Source organism: Agelaius tricolor, unplaced genomic scaffold (assembly GCF_023055355.1).
Source record: "Agelaius tricolor isolate 1412-34295 unplaced genomic scaffold, bAgeTri1.0.p SCAF_30, whole genome shotgun sequence".
In the NCBI taxonomy this organism is placed as follows: domain Eukaryota; kingdom Metazoa; phylum Chordata; class Aves; order Passeriformes; family Icteridae; genus Agelaius; species Agelaius tricolor.
The window spans coordinates 7,528,409-7,544,652 of NW_027269290.1; the positions used below are offsets into that span (position 1 = coordinate 7,528,409).

Genomic DNA, 16,244 nt, shown 5'->3' on the forward strand with positions numbered 1-16,244 from the left:
ACCCTACAGGGATGTTCTGGGGTGGGTCCCAGCCCCACAGGGATGTTCTGGGGTGCCAGGGTGGGTGCCAGCCCCACAGGGATGTGCCAGGGGAGCCCAGGGTGGGTCCCAGTCCCACAGGGATGTTCTGGGCTGGGTCCCAGTCCCATAGGGATGTGCCAGGGTCCCTCAGAGCCCCCGTGCAGCCTCCCCCGAGCCCTGCAGGGCTGTGCCCTGTGCTGGTACTCACAGTTGTTTTTTCCAGGCAGTGCAGCAGATGGTGGTGTTGGCTCTCGATTAAGGAGGTGCCTTTAGTCGTGTGCTGCTCCTCCTCAGTGGATCCCTGAGCAGGCACGGAAAGAGGAGAGAACAAAACCCCAACAGGTGAAAAACCAGGAGAGCAACCAGAGCAGCGGGGGCTGGCCCGGGGTGAGGACGGTGCCAGCTGCTTTCAGGGTTTCCCCTGACTCTCAGGAGGTTTCCTCAGGTTTTTATTAACGATTTCCCTTGTCCACAAAGGGAAAGAGGGGCACGAAGCACAGTCAGGTGCTGTACAATGCTATTGATAAGGCTTTCCTGGTTCATCTTCCCCAACAGGCTCGGGGCTGGCAGTGCCAGGAGGGAGCTGAGGCTCAGGGGCTGCCCCCCCTGCCTCCTCCTCCTCCTCCTTGTCCTGAGCAGGAGCCCCCAGGCCGCCCCGGGTGGGAAATGGGCACCAGATGGGCAGAGCTGCTGGCCAGGGCCAGAGCCCAGGCCCTGGGGCTTTGGGAGCCGTGCTGAGGGAAGGGATCCTGCAGAGCTGGGCTCTGCACCCTGGGCTGCTGCAGGAAAACAAAATCTGGGTCTGCAGCAGAAGAGTTTGGCTGCAGTGAAGAGCGCTGAGCTCCCTGAGCAGGGATGCCAGGCTGGCAAGGCCTTGGTGCCAGCCACCATCCAGTTTGCTCTTGGAAGCCACTCAGGGAGCTGCTGGGGGAGGCTGCAGCACGCTGTGGTGTCAGCCCTGAAACACAAAATCCTCCCCCTTTGCCTCGATTCTAGTGCTCCACCAGTGGGCCCTGGTGAGCTGGGCCAGGGGCTGCACCGGCCCTGCCCAGCCTTATCTGAGGCTCGAGAAAAGGCACCAGAGCTCCCAGCCGTCTGTTCCTGGGGCATTCACCTCCTGGCACAGCAGCTAAAAGGGAATTTCAGCTGTACAAGGAGATTAGTGCTAAGAGGATATGTAGGCTGCTTCCATGGGAAGGATCTCACCATCCCTCGAGCACTTTTGACACAAAGCCCACTAAAAAAAACCCTCTAAATGAGAAGAAAACAGCCTGAGCACTTCGTGTCTGGATGGCAAAAGCCACAAATCCACACGTTTGTGGAGCACGAGCCCCTGGGAGCTGATCTCCTTCCTGCTGCTGTCCTTGGCTGAATCCTTCCCTTCCTTTGCCTTCCCTCCCCTCTGCTCCCCAGAGAGCTCATCCTGCTCCTGTCCCGGCCCTGCTGCTCCTCCCGGGGCACAGAGCGGGGCTGTGTCCCAGGGACAGGGAAATTGAGGGTTGGATCCCAGGTGAGGCTGCACAAATGAGTCCTGGGTGGCTCTGGGGCTCAGTCATCCTTCGTCTCTGTGTCTTTGCTCCCCACGTGCACGGCAGGCTGGTTTATTGGGAATGGAACCCATGAAATGTGCTAATACCTGCTCTGGTGTTGATCAGGCTTAATGTAATCACCTCCTCTCGTGTCTGCTGCTTCTGCTGAGCAATCTGAGCACTTAAAACTTTCCTGAGCAGCCAGAGGCCTCTGGAGGCCTTTAAAAATAAACCCAGCACAGGCAGCCTGAGCCGGGAGCCAGGGAACATTTCCCTGTCCAGCTGGAGATGAGCAGAGAGTGCACATCAGCCTCCTAGGGAATACATGGAGGGCAGAGGGGGTTTCTAGAGAGGGCAGAGGGGGTTTATAGTGAGGGCAGAGGGGGTTTCTGGTGAGGGCAGAGGGGGTTTCTAGCGAGGGCAGAGGGGGTTTCCAGTGAGGGCTCTGTGACCCAGCCCAGCCCCAGCAGCTCTGGCACAGAGCAGAGGAAAATGAAAAATGAACCTGCTTCTGCCTGCAAGGGCAGCTCCTGTGCCAGCTCAGTCAGGAGCTTGGGGAGCCCTCCCTGCCCTGCAGCTCAGCAGCTGAGTGTGTGACCTTGTGTGTGTGACCCTGAATATGTGACCTTGTGTGTGACCCCATGTGTGATCCTGTGTGTGACACTGTGTGTGTGACTCTGAGTGTGTGACCCTGAGTGTGACCCCGTGTGTGTGACCCTGCATGGGATCCTGTGTGTAACCCTGTGACCCTGTGTGTGACCCCAAGTGTGACCCCATGTGGGATGCTGAGTGAGACTCTCAGTGTGACCCCGTGTGTGACACCAAGTGTGACCTCAAGTGCCAGGCTGGGGACGAGGGGGAGCTGGGAGCCGGGGAGGGGCTGGCAGGGACAGGGACAGGGGCAGGGCAGGGTCAGGGGCAGGGTCTGTGCACTCACCGGGAGCTCCAGGGCCTCGTTGAGCAGCCCGTTGCGCTTGCTGTGCAGGTAGGCGTTGGAGCTGCCCGTCTTGGCCACGCGGATCCGCGCCAGGCGCGCCTTCTGTGGGGAGAGACGGCACAGAGATGGTGGGGTCAGGGACAGGGACACGGGGCAGAGATGGCGGGGTCAGGGACAGGGACACGGGGCAGAGATGGTGACATGGAGTTAGGGACAGGGACACGGGGTCAGGGACAGAGACACAGGGTTAGGGACAGGGACACAGGGCTCAGAGATTGTGACATGGAGTTAGGGACAGGGACACAGGGTTAGGGACAGGGACACGGGGTCAGGGACAGGGACACAGGGCTCAGAGATTGTGGGGTCAGGGACTGTGGGCTTAGGGCTGGGGTTCAGTGGGATCAGGGCTTTGCACGTGCTCTGCTTCCATTTCTCACATTCCCCCAGCCTGGGCCCCCCAAGCCCCTCTCTGTGTCTCAGCTCTGTCCTTGTCCCCTGCTCTGCTCGGGCTGCAGCAGCACAGGGACAGAGGGCCCTGCAGTGGCACTGCTGCTTCATCAGCTGTGGCATCTGATAAAAGATCTGTCCAAAAATACACACCTCAGGGGGACAGGACAGGTGATAAAAGCAGTCCAGAACAATGCCAATGAGAAAAACCAGGACCTTACCTCTTCCTTTTTGGTCGTTTCTGATAATTCCTCTCAGCATTTTTGTTTTTCTTTTCAATTGCTGCCTGCTTCTCTGTCGAGTGATTTGCCTTTTTTCTTTTCTACCGTTAATTTATGACTCAAACGCCATTAAAAGTAAATACATTAAATAACTGTAGCTATTAAAAAATAATTACATTGTGCTGTAGTGTAAAATGCTGCATAATCCCTTAAATAACGTGGAGCTCGTGATTTTCCCCTCTAATTAGAGGTGCTAATGGGTAAATGCTGTAGGAAGAGGAAAGGCAGGAGGCAAAAATCTGCAGTGGGTCCAGAGAGTGGAGCCATTTCAGGAGCTCTGTCCCTGTCCAGGTGTGAGCCACTCTGGCCCTCGGTGCTGGGAATATTGGAAGAATTTGTTTAACCTCAAGACCCTGTGCCCCTGCAGACAATTTCTCAGGCAGAGACACCCATGGGTAAAGTTGGCAGCTTTAATTGGGTGACACAGACTGTGCCCAGGCTGAGAAATGGGCCTTCTTTTAACCCCCCCAAACGGGGACACCTGAAATTGGCTTTGTTTTCTATACCTCACCCAGATTTCCTTGTCCCATTTTAATGCTGAGCCTCCTGATCACTGTGAGATCAGTGAGATCTCTGTGCCGGGCCAAGGAACTCCCCAGGACAGGGGCAAGGCACAGCTGAGAGCACAATGAGAAATAAACTGGATCTTCCCTTTTTCTGAACCTGTCCCCAGCTGCTGGGCTGCTCCAGGCCCTGGAAAGGACTGGCCTTAGGCTGAGAGCTGGCACAAAATCCACGGGGCCTGCTGCTGTGGAATGGGGGCTGTGGGAGAGAGCTGGGATGAGGGACTGAGCAATATTCCCATTTCCAGGGGCATTGTCCCTCCGTCCTGATAATTACATTGCCATTAAATGGTTCCTTCTAAACACAAGGATGTGCCTCTGTGTGTCTGTTCCTTACATTGCACAGGGATCCCTCTCCCCTGATCAGGAGTGGCTTTTGGGTGCAGTGCTGGTTTCTCCAGGGATGCTCTGATGGTCAGCACCACCAGCAGGTTCCCATTTCTCCCTGTGCCTGATAAAACATCAGCTCCTTTGCTGGAGGAATTGCCGGTGCCCAGTTCACCTTACCTGGAGCAGGGAGGGTTCGTGCTCATCTCCAGTTCAGTCCATTGTTAAGTGGAATCAGTCCCAGGCTGTTGTAATGAACATTATTCCCTTTGCCTCCAGGCTAGCAGGGGATCAAATATTAATAGCTGTACTCCATGTGGAGTGGAGATGGTTCTGAGGTCTGTTCCCTTTTCCTTTTGAACCAGGGCCACTTGCTATCTAAATAATTGAGCCCCACAGCTTTTGTAGTTTAGAACAGACATTGTTATTTTAAAAAATGTCAGTGGGGCAGGACAGAAGTTAATCCTGCTCTCCTGCACAAAGGATGGGCTGGGATTGTCTCAGCACCCAACTCCGGTCCCCATCATGATTAAATTTGGTAGATATCTTGATTAACTCAGCTAGAGAAGTTAATTAAAATTGGTGCCTAAAATTGGTTTGGCCCTCCAGACACTTTCCTCCATTGGACTAGAAACAACTTTAAAACAAGAGCTCAGGTTTTTCTGTGAATGTGCAAATGTGAATTTTCTGTGAGTGTCTCTGCTGGGTGGCACCAGCTCTGCCTGGCTTTGGGTACCTGTCCTGTGTCTCTGCGGGCTCTGACAGTACAGAAGGGTTTAGGATCTTCCAAATTCCGCCCATTTTTGCCACATGTGGGCAGGTTTTTGCCATCCCTGTCCTGCAGAGCTGCTGGCTGGGCACAGAGGATGGGCAGGTGGAGGCCTGTGGCTCCCTGGCCTTCTGCTGCAAACGTCATTTTGGGGGGCATGGTTGTCCTTGCATCTTCTCCCCAAAAAGTGACAGACTAAAGGTCACCAGGGCCGGGCCTGAGCTCACTGTTACTGAAATAACCCCTGCACAGGAGGCTAAAAAAGGAAAAGCAAACGGCACACTGTGTCTGCATGGAGATGGGAGAGGAGTTGCTAGGAAACCACAGGATCTCAAAATGCATATGACCTAATCTGGAAGATAATTTATATGATGAAAATAATAATACTAATGACAGCCACTTACAGGTTAGAATGATTAATTTGGTTATCTTGGAGCCCACGTGTTTCTCAGAGCAGGATGGAAGGCAGGGCTCAGGAACTCCTGGGCTCTGCTGGCTTTTCAGAAACTGGGGCTCAGAATCAGCAGGAGGGCACTGAAGACCTGCACAGGTGGGGAGGGTGCAGCATCCTGGGGGTCTGCACTTCCCAAAGGGACTGGCAGAGGAGAGGGTGGAGCCTGAATTCATCCTGGTGCTGTTTGGAGGAGTGCAGGGAGCAGGAGCTGCTGGCTGGGAGAAATGCTTACCAGATGGCAGGCTCAGGAAACAGCTAATTATTATTTATTAATGATTTTCATCCAGTTCTTATGGAGATAACACTCACTCTTGATTTATCTGGGATACAAAACTATTAAGCTACAACCCATGACACGGTTCCCCATTAGCCAGACAACTTCAGCTTTCCAGATCTCCTGTCCTTGAGCAAGCAGGGAGTGCAGGACCTGGAGACAGGAGCCCTGCAGCCCCTCTCCCTCTGGGCACGGGAGCTGTTTCAGCACCATCACTCTCAGGATGGGGCTGGAAAGGACCTCTGGGCTCCAATCAGAGCTCACCTGGGCTGACTGTGCAGAGCCAGCTCCACCCCAAGTTCAGGTGGGTTTGGAGCCCTCGTTAATCTATAAATACCCTCAGGTGTGCAGGGTTTGGAACCGCTCCAAACCCTGTACACCTGAGGGTATTTATCCATTAATGAGGGCTCCAAACCCTGCACACCTGAGGGTATTTAGCCATTCACAAGGTCTCCACCCATGTCCAGGTGTTTTGGGTCTCTCCAAACCTGCACACCTGAGGGTATTTAGCCATTAACAAGGGCTCCAAACCCTGCACACCTGAAGGTATTTATCCCTTAATGATGGTTCCAAACCCTGCACATCTGAGGGTATTTAGCCCTAACGAGGTCTCCACCCATGTCCAGGTGTTTTGGGGTCTCTCCAGCCCTGCACACCTGAGGGTATTTATCCATTAATGAGGGCTCCAAACCTGCACACCTGAGGGTATTTATCCATGAGGGCTCCAAACCTTGCACACCTGAGGGTATTTATCCATTAACGAGGGCTCCAAACCCTGCACACCTGAGGGTATTTATCCATGAGGGCTCCAAACCCTGCACACCTGAGGGTATTTAGCCCTAACGAGGTCTCCACCCATGTCCAGGTGTTTTGGGTCTCTCCAAACCTGCACACCTGAAGGTGTTTAGCCATTAATGAGGGCTCCAGACCCTGCACACCTGAGGGTGCTCACACATTAATCACTCCCTCAGAGCTGTCCCTGTGAGGCCACAGTCCCTCCTCAGCCTCTCCTCGCATGAGGGGTGCTCTGTCCCATCTCCCTTTGCTGCTAAAACCACACCATGAGGTTTCCTGGAAGAAAGTTTAGCTACTCAAGGTAATTAACCACATTTTACATGCTAACTCCTCAATAATTAATAGTTTGAATGTTATTGGCGGTTGCTGCAGTAGGTGAGCACCAGTGGGTGTTTAAGGCTGAGATGAAGCTGCTCCCCAAAGTCACCAGTGGAGTGCTTTGGATCTGGTTCTTAATCTCAAGGTGAAATATGAAATATTATTTATGGTATATATGTTATTTTCTTGCTTTTGTCTGCATCTGTTGGGGGTTTGGGTTTAAATCCTGGATGGAAAGGACTTGGTTGATTCTGGAGGGTGGAAAAGGTGATAAGCAGGTTGCAGAGTTAAACAGAGCACAGACTGCTACAGGATCTAAGAGGGACTTTTTCTTCTCCTTTTCACTTCTCTAAGTAACAAAGTGTGCACATTTGGATTTTACTTCCTCTCAAACCTTTACATTAAACAGCTTTTGAGCCAAGTTCAACTATTCTGTCACTTTAGCTTTGGGGGAGATGTCATAGAGCTGCATATGGAAATTAGGTAGTGCAGAACTCATTATATTCCTATATAATTTGACAGAACCACTTGCAGTCAGACCTTGATCTTATTTTGGTCCTCTTCATTACTTTCCAGAGATGAAAGATCCCCCTATCCTCCTCTGTGCCTCTCCTTTTAACGCTACCTTACCCTTGGCACCATTAAAGCAACAGAACATCATTTCCAATGAACTTTATCGTTTAATCTCCTCCAAAGCTGAGGAACACCGTGTTCAGGCTATTTATAGAACAATGCACAGAATTTGGAGTTTGATGGGTCTGGGCCTCTCGCAGGGCAGAGCTCGTGGCTGAGCAGGGAGCTCTCCAAAGGTCCCCCTGGGCAATGCAGGCAGGGGCTCTGGGGCTCTGGGCCTGCTCCCCTCCTGTGCCAGCTCCTCCTTGTGCATCCCCACCTTGGGCTCAACGAGCCCTGGCTCACATTTACTGAGGCTCTCACTCCTGGGGGATATTTGTTCTAGGGATTCTTTCTTCTGTTTAGACTAAAGTTCTTTGTGGTTTCCAGCCGGTGTTGTGTGCGTGTTCATCCACCCAGCCAGGCCACAGCCACACCTCAATCTGAGGCAGGGTTGGCTTTAGGGACTGTTTTCCCCTGGCTGAATTCTGTTTTACACAGCTCCTGCAGCTTGGCTGAACCTCAAAGCTTCCTCTGTGCTGAAGCTCCCGCAGCAGCAGCTGAGTAACAAAACCTCCTCTCTCCCCTCTTGAAATAGAACAAAAGAAATTCCTACACACATTTTTTTAATACTATGAATGCTGGAACAGGTTTTTAGAGCTTGGGTCAGAATTGCTCCAAGGATGTTAAAGAGGTGCCCAGTTGTAGTGGGAATAATCTGGAATAACTGGAATTGTTATGGGGTGTAAATCAGGGTGTCAGAACTTGTCTAGAAATTTATTATTAAAAAAAAAATCTCAAGGAAAGTCATGTTTTTCTGCATCATGGATAGGGATGCTGCTGTTCTGCATTGGTCCCAGCCAAGGCTCAGTGTCTCAGTGCAAGCCAAGCGTGATGAGCAGCTGTCTGCCTGTGATTTATCTGTCTGTCCTTCCTTATCTGTGCTTCCAGAGCTCCCTTTTATGACATCTTTCACACAGCTCACACCCCCAATTAATAGCTCTGAAGTGTTGAGGGCTGGAGGAATTAGCAGAGTTTGATCTGGTGTCACACGCCAGGTGCTGGCCCTGATGGATGAGCACTAATTAATTAATTAATTAATTAACGGCGTGGAGCCCATGGCAGCCCAGGGAATGGCTTGGGGAGGGTGACCCTGGGGGACAGGGCCCTGCTGGCAGCAGTGAGGGGCTGACCCCAGCCCCAGCCCCTTCCCCATGGGGGAGACCCCAGCCCCAGCCGAGCAAAGCATTTTTTGGCTGAGAGCTTTGATCCAGGGCTCCTTGGCGAGGCAAGTTCAGCCTGTGTTTGTTCTGACATCTGGGATGCAGTGGGCAGCACCAGCCACTGCAGCTCCTCCAGCTGTGCCACAGAACGGGAACATCTGTCCTGGACAGGGACCCCGGGGCTGGGTGACCCAGCAGGGCCTGGGGGGCCTCCCCATCCCAGGCTGTGCTCTGGACATCACTGAGACTCGATGGGAAACTGAAAATAAATGGGGAGCAGCTCCTGGCTACTGAAAATAAACACGGAGCAGCTTCTGGGTACGTGGGCAAGGCGTTCCAGCTGGGCACTGGGCCACTGCTGACAGCAGCCTGACAGAATATTTGGATGCATGGGCTTGCTTTGGAGCTGAACCCATAAACTGGAGCTCACTGATTTCAGCCCTTCCTCCCAGAGGAGACAGCTCCTTGTCTCAGGGAATTTGGAATAGCTGAGCTGATGGAAAATGTTATTTTGCTTTCCTCAATGATATGAAAGGAAAGAGGCAGGATTCCTGGTTGGCTAATTTGTTTGTTTGGCTTTTTTTCCCCTGAACTCTATTAAGGGATGTGACAAACAGAGGAAGAGGTACCTAGCCCAGCAAAAATGAAATATCTTCTAAAAAAATAATAAAAAAGCTTTTTTCGCCCCTGTCAAAGACTGTTAAATATCAACAACAACAAAAACATATTCCACACAGATTCGTTCTGGTTGAAAAAAAATGTTCTTTAAATGTCAGCCAGCTCCAGTTTTAACCTTATTGTTTCTCTCTCCCCCTAAGTTCCCAACCCCATCCCCTGCTGGCACTGAGTCATGTTCTGATGCTGAGCCCTCCTTAGACAGCTCCACTCACTCCTGGCCACGCTCTCAAGTTCAGGAACCCACCTCCAAAATTCAGGGTGTCAGCTGGAAAACAGAACATTTCAAAGCTGACTCCCCTGCTCTCTAGCAAATCAATGATTACAATGGCCTGGTTATTGACAGCTGTGTGGGCTGCCTTCCTCATGGGTAGGGGATGACACAAACCCAGATTCAGCCTTTCCCAGCACCACTCCCCTCCCTGAGCCCTGCTGCAGCTCCCGAGGGTCTGGAACAGGCTGTTCCTGCATCCTCCTGAGGAACCATCAGGCATTTGTGTCCCTGCTCTTCCTTCCTTTTGGCTGGAGCCCCTTGTCAGCATCTCCACAGTCACCCCTTCCCCAGCTGCCTGCGTGCCATCATCTCCTGAGGAGATGGGAGAGCCTCCCTCCGTGTCCATGCAAGAGCTTCCCTCCATCCCCTTCCTCTCCTCCATGGAAGAGCTTCCCTCCATCCCCTTCCTCTCCTCCATGGAAGAGCTTCCCTCCATCCCCTTCCTCTCCTCCATGGAAGAGCTTCCCTCCATCCCCTTCCTCTCCTCCATGGAAGAACCTCCCTCCATCCTCATGGAAGAACCTCCTTCCCTCCATCCTCATGGGAGAGCCATCCCTGTGGAAGAACCTTCCTCCATGCCCATGGAAGGACTTCCCTCCATCCCCTTCCTCTCCTCCATGGAAGAGCTTCCCTCCATCCCCATGGAAGAACCTCCTTCCCTCCATCCCCATGGGAGAGCCTCCCTGCATCCCTGTGGAAGAACCTTCCTCCATGCCCATGGAAGAAGAACTTCCCTCCATCTTCTTCCTCTCCTCCATGGAAGAACTTCCCTCCATCCACTCGCTCCCAATGGAAGAGCCTCTCTCCATCCCCTTTCCTTCCTCTCCCAATGGAAGAGCCTCTCTCCATCCCCTTTCCTTCCTCTCCCAATGGAAGAGCCTCTCTCCATCCCCTTCCTCTCCCCATGGAAGGGCCTCCCTCCATCCCCTTCCCTTCCTCTCCCCCGTGCCAGCCTCCCTCCCTGCTGCTGGAGCTGCTCAGTGGTGGATCCTCCCCTCCCTCCCCAGACAAGGTGTCCCTCGCCTGCCTCACCAGTTCGTGCCCTCTGCTCTCCCCCAGGCTGGCACTGTCCAGCTCTCTGCTCCATGTGGGAGCAGCTCTGCAGAACTGTTCTGTCCTTGCCTGGGTCTGTGTCTGGCTCTCTCCTGGAAGCTCACAGCCTCAGGATGGAATGAGAACCTGCCTCGGGGCTCGTGCAGTGCACTGCTCGTTCTCAGGGAGCCAAAGGGCACCAGATAATAAATGGAATGAATTGAACACCCTCCGAGGCTGTGGTCGTCAGAAGCACATTTACTGCAGGCTGGAAACCAAGCCCTGTGATTACCCAGGGTTGGGTTTGTTGGCAGCCCCTGTTGAACTGAGGCCGTGCCATTCCCCTGGGATTATCAGCTATTCCAGCAGCAAGGCTTATTTAGCAAATCTAACTATTACAGATAAAAGCACTCCAAGCAGGGCTGGGCTTTTCTTTTCCCCATAGCGTTTCTGAGCATTTCCATTTCCCCATTTGCTGAGAGGCTGCCCTTTGAACTGGGCTGAGATCCACAACGGCCCCGCTGAATTCTCCCCTCGGGGCTCCCCTGTGTCACCCCCAGCCCTGCCTGTCCCTGTCCCTGTCCCTGTGCTGGGGACTGCTCTCCTTCCCGCTGCTGCCAAAGGAGCAGCATCTCGGAGCTGTCAGCAGCTGCCTCTGCCTTTCCTTGCCGGGGTGGGCAGGTGGGAGGTGTTGTCCCCCACCCAGCTCCTGTCTCCTCCTGCTGCAAGCTGAGCGCAGTGAGGGGCTCCTCCAGCATCATCTGAATTACAAAGTCATTCTATTGTCAAGCCCTTTAAGTGTCACATTCTCTTTTAAATCCGAGGCTGTGACATTCACTGAGGAACGGCGTCGTTTCAAAGTCAGGGATGTCTATTCTTAGCACATCAGTCAAAAAAAGGGGGGGGGGAAAAAGTCGTTGGGGAAGGAAAAAAACACAACAGTTTTACCAAAATGAGCCTTGTCACAAATGATCAATTCATCTCCCAGTCACACTGACCTGCTCCTTGCTGCATGCCAGAGGACAGAGTTTGATACCACAGCACAATGAATTAAGATTTGCCAGATCTCCTGGTAATTAATTGTCTCACAGCACAGGTTTGGCAAAGAATAATTTATCTTTAAAGAGATTAGATCACTGGTAGCTGGGTTTTGTGTTTTACTGGGGTTTTTTCTTTTTAAGGAACATTTCTCCTCAGTTAGTTGAAGAATAGATGCTGATGAGTAACAGCCACCTCCTGGTATTTTATTCACGTTACTTAAATACCTCTCCCTGCTAGACCAGAGCCCCCTCACCAGTGCAGAGGCAAAGTTAGGACTGAGCAGAGCCAGAGGGGCTGGGCTGTGCTCTGGGGTTTGGAGTGCAGCCCCTGGGAATGTCTCTCCAGCCAGCCTGATGCTTGTGCAGAACTTCTGCCTTTGTTATTGGTCACTGGAAAATCTCATTCTGAGCTCATATAAAAACATTAATAATGTCTATAGCCTTGTCTTGAAATCTACCTGTGCATCATGAGAGTCATGATTCTCAAACTAAGCAGAACTTTCAAAGCATTTATCCTGATATCTGCCCAGGAAACTGCTCTTCCCTTCAGAGAACAAAATCCACTGAATTCCTGGTGTGCTCTTAAATTCTATTATAAGGAGCTTCTGCTGGTGGGTTCTTCATATTCAAGGACTGAAAGAGAGCAAAGAGATTTTTCCAACCTTCTTGCAAAAGCCATGCAAATGTCTTTGTAACTTTAATGAGATGGGGGCAGAGTTTTAACTGTTTCTGAAGATGGGATTCAGTTCAGTGTGGGATGATGCTGGAACAAGTGTGGCATCAAAGCAGATCCTCAATGTCCCCCTGCACATCCTGACCAGCTCCAGAGGGACTGCCACTAATGTGCTTCTCTCCCTTTCCTGCTTTTCAGTATTCATGCAGTGCTGATCATGTGAAAATTACTCACACTTCTGACTTGAGAAAAGTTTCTTAACTGAGAAATCCCACCAATATCAAGGGAATTAGAAATTCAAATGGGGGGAAATTATACACTGTGTGTGTCAATACAGCAAAGCTTTATAAAAGCTGCAATCAATCACATTGGCATCAAAGGTGCTGGGACTTTTCCCTGTTCCAGTGGATCACAGGCCAAAGGAGCAGTGGAATTGGAGGAAGGAGCCTTGGTTTGCTCCTGGAGAGAGGGGCTGCCTGTGAGGAGCCCGGGCCCGCAGTCAGCCCTGGGTTATGCCCAGTTCCCATTGCTCAGTGCCTGGGTTATGCTCAGTCCCTGGGTTATGCCCAGTTCCTTATGCCCAGTTCCTTATGCCCAGTCCCTGGGTTATGCCCAGTTCCCATTGCTCAGTGCCTGGGTTATGCCCAGTTCCCGGGTTATGCCCAGTTCCTTATGCCCAGTTCCCATTGCTCAGTGCCTGGGTTATGCCCAGTCCCTGGGTTATGCCCAGTTCCTTATGCCCAGTTCCCATTGCTCAGTCCCTGGGTTATGCCCAGTCCCTGGGTTATGCCCAGTTCCCATTGCTCAGTGCCTGGGTTATGCCCAGTTCCTTATGCCCAGTCCCTGGGTTATGCCCAGTTCCCATTGCTCAGTGCCTGGGTTATGCCCAGTTCCTTATGCCCAGTCCCTGGGTTATGCCCAGTTCCCATTGCTCAGTGCCTGGGTTATGCCCAGTCCCTGGGTTATGCCCAGTTCCCGGGTTATGCCCAGTTCCCGGGTTATGCCCAGTTCCTGGGTTATGCTCAGTCCCTGGGTTATGCCCAGTTCCCATTGCCCAGTCCCTGGGTTATGCCCAGTTCCCATTGCTCAGTGCCTGGGTTATGCCCAGTTCCTGTGTTATTCCCGGGTTATGCCCAGTTCCTGTGTTATGCCCAGTTCCCATTGCCCAGTCCCTGGGTTATGCCCAGTTCCCATTGCTCAGTGCCTGGCCGGGCTCTGGAGCTGCTCCTGTCTGTGTTTGGTGCTGCTGCAGCAGAACCAGAGCTTCTGTCAAAGGCTGCAGTTCTTGAATGGGCTTTTGGGCATTGTCCCATAACCTCCCCCTGAGCATCCCTGTCCCTCCCTTTGACACTGCCCTGCTCCTGTCCCAGGTGAAATCCCAAACCCCCGTGCCCGGTGCAGCCGTGCTTTGGATGGCTCTGAAACCACTGAAATTCACTGCAGGGCTGCCCTGACCCCTCTGGATCCCAGTGCCAGCTGCTGCAGGGGGCACAGGGTGGGCTTTGCCACACCTGTACCCTCTTCACCTCTGCTGTGCTGTGTGTGATCACACCCACACTTCTCCCTCCAGTCCTGCTCCCTGCCCCAGTGTGCCCTGTCAGCCTCGGGCGGGGTTTGCACAGCCCAGCAGTGCTGAGGCTGCAGCTCATTCCTGCACCTCCCTGCTGCTCCCCTCTTGTGTTGTGACTGCTGAACGTTGTGGTTCTGTAGGTCCTGTATCCGAGCTCTCTGCTGTCAGCTCCCTGAGATGCAAGAAGTAGGCATGGCCCAGATGCTTGCCTGGAGCAGAAATAACACATTTTCCTGCTACTGTTCTCCATCAGGTCCCCTGAGTCTTGCATTTCTGGCAGGCAGCATTCCATGGGGAGAAAAAGAACCTCAGGCCTTTGGTTTGCAGTTGTTGTAAAAACCTTATTCTGGCTGTGGTGTAATTTAGCAGATTGAAATAGAGATATAGTAAATCTGTTATACTCTCTCAGTGACTCAGGGAGCTTCCACTGGCAAAAACTGTTCAGAACTTGGAATATTCAGTAATCCCTTCACATTTCCAGGGGCTTTTGTGTATTCCCAGTGTTCAGCCCCAGCTTTGAGGGGTTTGTGTGCTGATAAGTGCATGTTGCTGGATGGGTGCATTTGAAACCAGAGAGAGACAGCAAGGAGCAAAGCAGCCAGGAGGATAAACAGCTCCTGGGGATGATTTAAGGGTTTGGTGCACACAGCCATCTATTTGCTCCAGACAAGGATGTGGGGAAGGTGAGCAATAACAGCCCTGCTGCTCCTGATGCTGAAAATACCCCGGTACAGAGTGTGCAGGGCAGAGGGCTGAGGGTGCATTCGATGGGGGCACGTTCTGTTTCCAAGGTAGGATGTGTAAATTATCCTGGTTGGGCTTTGGGTCAGCCAGTGTTCACATTCTGTGGGATCATATGAGTTTATTGTGCTAGAAATGTGGCTGGGTAAGTCATTATCTGGTGTAATTTTGTGACAAATAATAGGAGAATTTTGTACAAGAATCCATCCAGCTGTCTGTGAGGTTTCCTCGTTAACCTGGTGTGAAATGGCTCAGAGCTGGGTGCCACTGGAACATCAAAACACGTGTGGGGGGTTCTGCAGCTGAAATTTGGCAGCAATGGTTTTTCAGACCACAAGTCCTGGAGAAAAGCCAAGCAGGAATCCCTGTGGCATGTTCAGTTCTATTTTGGGGTGTGTGTTTTGTTCTGGGGGCACTGGCAGTTCAGCACCTCCCCTTGCTCTGGGGCACTGGGTGTCCATCAGTGCCTGCTGCAGGGTGTGACTTTGGGCCCTTCCTCTGGGTGTCTGTGCTGCTTTGGGGCTGGGGGAGTTTGTCTGTCCCTTCCCCAGAGCCCTGGGGGCGTTGGCAGGGCTTGGCCACAGTGTGGGACTGGTTTGGGGCTGGTTTTGAGGGGATTGTCTGGGCATGCAGGGACTGAGCAGGGCCTGCATGGGGGGGGGTGCCCGCAGTGCCCACCGTGGCCTTTGGCCCAGGAGGGACAGACAGACAGACAGACAGACAGGGGTGACTCACCTTCTGTGCCTGCAGTGCCCAGGAGGGACAGACAGACACACGGACAGACAGACACACACACAGACATATGGACAGACAGACAGGCTCTCTCACCTTCTGTGCCCGGCGCTTGTCAGCGCGCTGGTTCTGGTGGCCCAGGATGGGCAGACAGACACACGGACAGACAGACACACACACAGACAGACAGACGGACAGACAGACAGACAGGCTCTCTCACCTTCTGTGCCCGGCGCTTGTCGGCGCGCTGGTTCTGGTGGTAGATGCGGCTGAAGTTGGAGACGATGACGGGCACGGGCAGGGCGATCACCAGCACCCCGCTGAGGGAGCAGATGGAGCCAAAGATCTTCCCTGCGATGGTCTTGGGCACCATGTCCCCATAGCTGCGGGCAAAACACACGGGAGAGCCCTGCTGAGACCCCGAGAGCCCTGAGGGACCCCTGAGAGAGCCCTGAGAGACCCCTGAGAGACCCCTGAGAGAGCCCTGAGAGCCCTGAGAGCCCTCCTGGGACCCCTGAGAGCCCTCCTGGGACCCCTGAGCCTCAGCAAGGCCTCAGCAGCTCCTGGGGTGGCACCAGAGCTCAGAGCCCCATGCCAGGGACAGCCCCTGGTGCTGCCATCCTGCCCTGGTGCTGCCACCCTGGGCTGGTCACAGCCCCTCTGCCCCTGGAGCTGCCCCTCTGGCACAGCCCCCCTGCCCTTTCTGGCAGCTCAGCTCAGCTCAGCCAGGCCCCCCTGTGCTGCCCAGCAGCTGCTGGGTGCTGGCACCCTGTGCCCCCCTCCCCATGCAGATGAGCTCCAGCAAACCCCAAACTCTGCCTCTGCCGGGGAGCAGCTCATGGATTTCCATTCCCCGGCATCCAGGTGCAAATGAGGACTGATTTACACTTCCATTTCAAACCCCAGCAGTTTCCCTGCCATCTGCACAGTCAGAAATTTGGGGCTTGTTCAAAGTCT

The 16,244-nt window shown here is 53.1% G+C and overlaps 1 protein-coding gene across 6 annotated transcripts in view; it reads right to left on the bottom strand.

Moving 5' to 3' along the window:
• Nucleotides 1–16,244, bottom strand: part of KCND3 (potassium voltage-gated channel subfamily D member 3) — a 96,660-nt gene that overhangs the window by 12,088 nt on the left and 68,328 nt on the right. For all 6 annotated transcript variants that reach the window (XR_011682878.1, XM_071450356.1, XM_071450353.1 and 3 more), the window contains exons 3-5: nt 15,508–15,670; nt 2,488–2,589; nt 230–322 (exon numbers count right to left, since the gene is read on the bottom strand). Coding sequence is in view for 5 of the 6 variants with exons in the window: in XM_071450356.1 (XP_071306457.1) it covers nt 230–322; nt 2,488–2,589; nt 15,508–15,670 (358 nt within the window). In the remaining variant the exon portion in view is untranslated. The remainder of the gene's footprint in view (nt 1–229; nt 323–2,487; nt 2,590–15,507; nt 15,671–16,244) is intronic.